This window comes from Salvelinus sp. IW2-2015, linkage group LG18, assembly GCF_002910315.2.
Source record: "Salvelinus sp. IW2-2015 linkage group LG18, ASM291031v2, whole genome shotgun sequence".
Classification (NCBI taxonomy): domain Eukaryota; kingdom Metazoa; phylum Chordata; class Actinopteri; order Salmoniformes; family Salmonidae; genus Salvelinus; species Salvelinus sp. IW2-2015.
The window spans coordinates 11,809,604-11,814,899 of NC_036858.1; the positions used below are offsets into that span (position 1 = coordinate 11,809,604).

A 5,296-nucleotide genomic window follows, 5' to 3' on the forward strand; every position below is an offset into this window, starting at 1 on the left:
TGTCCCCACCCCAATAGTCAGTGTCCCCACCCAATAGTAGTGTCCCCCACAATTGTGTCCCACCAATAGTAGATCAATAGTAGTGTCCCCACCCAATAGTAGATCACATCTAGTAAGTGTCCCCCACCCAATAGTAGATCAATAGTAGTCGTCTCCCCACCCATAGTAGATCAATAGTAGTGTCCCCCAGCCCATATAGTAGACTCAATAGTATGTGTCCCCCACCCAATAGTAGATCAATAGTAGTGTCCCCACCCAATAGTAGATCAAATAGTAGTGTCCCCCACCCTAGATAGTAGATCAATAGTAGTGTCCCCCACCAATAGTAGATCAATAGTAGTGTCCCCGCACCATTAGAATCAATGTATGTCCCCCACCCAATAGTAGACTCAATGTAGTGTCCCCCACCCAATAGTAAATCAATCCTGTTCTTTACACATTCTGTGGTAATGCCATGTTATGTGATGGTACCACCTCATCAACGAGCAGAAAGGAATGAGAATTCATAAAATGTCGGAACAGGAAACAGATCTTCAAATAAACATGTGTCCTCTGAAAAATAGAATTAACCAATCAAGATGAACCTAAATCAGGTTGCCACTTTTTGGAATATGATGCAACGTGGTAAAAATTACATCAGGCACTATATGCAAATGCTGCATATTATTGACTACATTTGTAGATATGCATATCATTATATTATAATAACGTATGATATTCAAATAATAGCTAAATACTTTTACTATACATTAACTATGATATACCGCATTTGACTGTGTTTTTTCTTTGTTTTAAACTACTGCTAGCTGACGGGTGAGGGAGGAGGGTGAGGGAGGAGGGGGGGTACCTACCCGGCCTGCTGTAGTTCTGGGGGGAGCGAGAAGGGGTAACCCCCATACTTCCAGGGAGCTGTTGGACTGGGGCTTTGGAGGGCCTCCGCTCGGTGACGGGAGAACCTTCTTTCTTCCGTCACTCCCACCGCGCCCTGGACAACAAGGAACGGGAAGTGATTGGTCAAGAGATAGATATATATAGAGAGAGAGAGAGAGAGAGAGAGGGAAAGAGAGAGAGAGAGAGAAAGAGAAAGAGAGAAAGAGAGAGAAGGCAGCTCCCTTGTTCCCTTCCTTGTCTCCTTACCTCTCCGTAGTGTCGTTCCTCTGAGGGGTAGCTGACGTAGGGACTGTAGGAGAGCATGTCTGGCCGGTCGATGTTGTAGATCGCCTTGATCTTTGGCAGAGCAGCAAGGTCTTTGTAGTCCAGCATCTCATCTCCTAGTTTGGCCTGGGACACAGAGGAAACACATCAAATCAGTCTTTTAAATACCAACCACTTTGATCATGACTAAATGATAATGGTATAGCACAGTTGAAATACTGTAGTCAACTTAGCACAGTGGACAACCCTGGTCCAGGAGACCTACAGGATGATGGGCAGGCTTTTGCTCCAGACCATCACTAACCCACGTGAGGCAACCAATCAACTATTCATCTAGATCATATGTAGTTGAATCAGGTGTTTTAATGCTGGGTTAGAACAAAACAAAACCCTGCACACAGTCACTGTTGCTCTTCTGGACCAGGGTTTGTGACCGCTGTTGTCCTGTGACTCCCTCTAGTGGCGAGGTGAGGTGGTGCTCACATAGATGACCCTGTTAGGAGAGCCAGACGCACTGGAGGCTGGGACAGAGGTGATGCTCTCAGAGGAGGTCCTGCTCACCTGGAATATAGACAACCAGGAGTTAACTCTACTCATTATCAGAAAGGAGTGAGAGAGAGGTAGACATGGAGAGAAAGAGAGACAGAGAAATGTAATCACTCTTGAATTGAAAACTTACGCTTCGCATTTCGACTCTCAGCGAGTTTCTCAGTGCCACTAACTTGAGGATAACTATGAGCCTTTGTTTACAAATAGCAGTGTGACAACAGAAGTAAACAACAGCCTCCTCTAGTCAAAAACAGCACGCAGCATCATTCACGGTGACAGCAGTGGAGACCTAAACAGTCTCCTGACACAGTGACTGGGACGCCAGACAGACACAGTAGAGTTGTTCATTAGTGAAGCTCAGGTGGGTCAAAATGATCAGTGTCAACCATCTATTCAGGCATTACAGTTAGGCGTGGGGCTAATTCCATTTCAACTTAATTCATCCCCTGAATTGAAATGGAATGGATCCAAACCCTGGTTATTAACATACTACCACAGTCAGTCACTGTTTGGGTTGGATCACATGATCAGCCCAAGGGTAATGTGGGCGTGGCTAGCTACTGAGTGTGAAGCCTGTCAAGGGTCAGGGGGTCAACCCCATGCAGAGGGTGGAGGTGAGGGGGTCTGGGCTGAACATGCATCACAAACCTGCTGCTCAGGGACATCATTGAGCTGTATCCGGACCTGCTTCTGGGAACAACAGGTGTATTACATTGGGGAGGGGAAGGGGAGAGAGCACTGATCTGGGACCAGGGCTTACTAACTTACTGCACAGTAAGTGAAATTATTAGGTGCCCTTCGTTCAGGTAATCAAGATCCACACAGTCCCAGTCATCACAGTCCCAGTCAACACAGTCCCATTCATCACAGTCCCAGTCAACACAGAGTCAGTCATCGCAGTCCCAGTCAACACATTCCCAGTCATCACAGTCCCAGTCATCGCAGTCCCAGTCATCCAGAGAGAGATTAATAGTTGTTCCAGGATTTGTATTTGATCATGTATATGTTTTTGCTCTTTATTCTTTGTTATAGGCCAAAAGATTGGAGAAAGTGGTTTACCCATACAGTCTCATTTTTGGATGATATTTTCGTGTTGTTGTTTGTTAGGTGTTTTTCCAATTTTCCCAGAAGTGGTTAGACGTCTATGGATTCTTGCCAATTACATTGAGCTGAATTTCTGACAGTGCTGTTCGCTTTTTTTCGCGTAGTGTTTTCTGTTGTTTTAGTAGATTCACCATAGTGAAGTCGTAGACTCAGGCTTTTCCAGGGTCCTTATGTTTTTGGTTGAACAGGTTTCTCCATTTATTTCTTAGATTTTTTGCATTCCGGTCATCAAAACATTTGTCATTGTTGTTATATTTCTTTTTTCGGTTTTCCTATTTGAAGATTTTTTAGTTTGATTTAGGGAAGCTGAGAGGTCAAATTACTGTTAGATTTTCATGCTAGCAAGTTTACACCTTCAACTATTGCAGTGGAAGTTTTACCGCAGGAAGTTGTTCTAAAAGGGAATTGAATTTGCTGTTTGTCGTAATTGAATTGATTTTTTGGTAAACGATTTCAACTGCTTCCTATCGCATCTATTAGCATTTCTTAATGTTTACTCAGGTTCCTTTGGCTTTGATGCGTCGTGGATTGGGAGTATTGCTCTGTTCAAGTAGACTGTGTGATTTTGCTGTGGTCTGGATAGGGGTGTCAGTGGCTGAATGTGAAGCTCTGAGAGACTTGGGTTGAGGTCAGTGATAAAAGTACGTCTACAGTGCTACGCCAAGAATGAGCTATAGGTGAAACTACAATAGGAGTCCTCGAAGCTACGCATTGACTATGTACATACCGCGTGCAAGAGCTGCAGGGTGTGCCCGTTTTTTGCTTGGTTATGTTGTCATAGTTGATGCTAGGGGGCATATGGGGGAGGGAAGCTGTACTCAAGGTAGGTGTTTTTTGCTCCCCTGTGTGCCTGCGAGGTGTAGGATTCTTGTCCAAGTTCTGGGCATTTTAGGTCGCAACAAGACTAATACATGTCTGGGACTGGAAATGATTGTTCCTCATTCAGAGATTGGAAGAAGCTGTCTTTCATAAAGTATGCGGGATTTAGTTGGGGGGATATAGGGCAGTAGACACCAGAGGACATTTTCTCCTGTTAAGATAAATTTCCTTTTTGAATTTCTAGCCAAAATGTAATTTTCCTGTTTTGATTAGTTTAATGGAGTGAGTTCGGTCCTGGCTCTATAAAATTAGCAATTCCCCCCGACGTCTTCTGTCTTCACCCTGAGTAGTTCTGGTGGATGGGACTACAGTTATCTGTAACTCTAGAGGGCAACAGTGGGGGTCGTATCCTCTGTACGGTTTCTTGCAGGATACAATGTCTGCATTCCGATTTCTTTGGTGAAAGTCCGGGGTTTGCTCTTTATAGCCAAAGCGCAGATGATCAGGCTTGGAATATTCAGGATGATATAGTGAAGGTTTTTGTCTTCTCTCTCTCTTCTCTCTTCCTCTCTCTCTGATGCTGGGAGTGTTTTGGTGCATGCTGGGAATTGTGTGAGTGTAGTTATTAATATCTTGGTTTTTATTTTAAAGTTTCCTTTCTTGGTCTATACTGCTTTTTTTCTTCCTATCATTAAGGTTTTATCCTTATTATTTATTTAGTTGTTGTGGGTAGAATTAAGTTAATTGTTTTTTGTGATCAAAATTACCCTGGTTTTGGCGGGATCGCGACCCACATGGGGACGCCGTCCTGTCCATGTCGCTTTAGGTGGTGTTAACTGGAAGCTACTGGTCACGGTGGATGGGAGTTTTGGTGAGTACGAAGAGAAGGTAAGAGATAATGAGAATGATTGCTATATGTGGTCACGGATGAATAAGCGGTGTTGGTTTTTTTTTTAAGTCGAGCGTCTTGTAGATCGTATGGTTGAGCACTGGTGTACTTCTTAAAGAAGGGCAGCCTTGTAGATCGTATGTTTGAGCATTGTGTACTTCTTTAAGAAGAGATCTGTGTGATCGTATGGTGAGCATGGTGTTTCTTAAAGAAGAGGCCTTGTAAGATCGTTATGGGTTCGCAGCATGATGACTTACTCTTAAAAGAAGAGAGGTCTTGTAATCGTATGGTTGAGATAGGTTACTTCTAAAGAACGAGAAGTCTTGTAGATCGATATGATTGAGCATGGTTGTGACTTCTTAAAGAAGAAGCGTGTTGATAGATCGTATGGTTTTGAGCAGGAGTACTATCTTAAAAGAAGAGAGTGTCTTGTAGATGTGATGAGTTGAGGCATGGTGGATACTTCTTAAGAAGAAGAGTCTTTGGGTAAGATCGTATGGTTGAGGCATGGGTGGTGATTCTTAAAGAAGATGAGTCTTGTTGATCGGTATAGGTGAGATTGCGATGGAGGGACTGACCTTTGAAGTGTTTGATGGTTATGAGCACGGAGTAAACTTCTTAAAGAAGAGCGCCTTGTAGATGTAATGGTTGAGCATGGTGTAATTCTTAAAGAAGAGAGTCTTGTTTTGATCGTAATTGGTTGAGCATGAGTGTACTTTCTAAAGAGGAGCGCCTTGTAGATCGTAATGGTTGGCAGGAGTACTTCTTAAAGAAGAGATA

General features: G+C 43.5%; 1 protein-coding gene across 1 annotated transcript in view; it reads right to left on the reverse strand.

The window, feature by feature from the left end:
* Positions 1–5,296, reverse strand: part of LOC111978116 (uncharacterized) — a 104,833-nt gene that overhangs the window by 50,001 nt on the left and 49,536 nt on the right. The window contains 3 exon segments of the mRNA XM_070448188.1: positions 1,138–1,281; positions 1,639–1,716; positions 2,353–2,410. Of these exon segments, the coding sequence (XP_070304289.1) occupies positions 1,138–1,281; positions 1,639–1,716; positions 2,353–2,410 (280 nt within the window).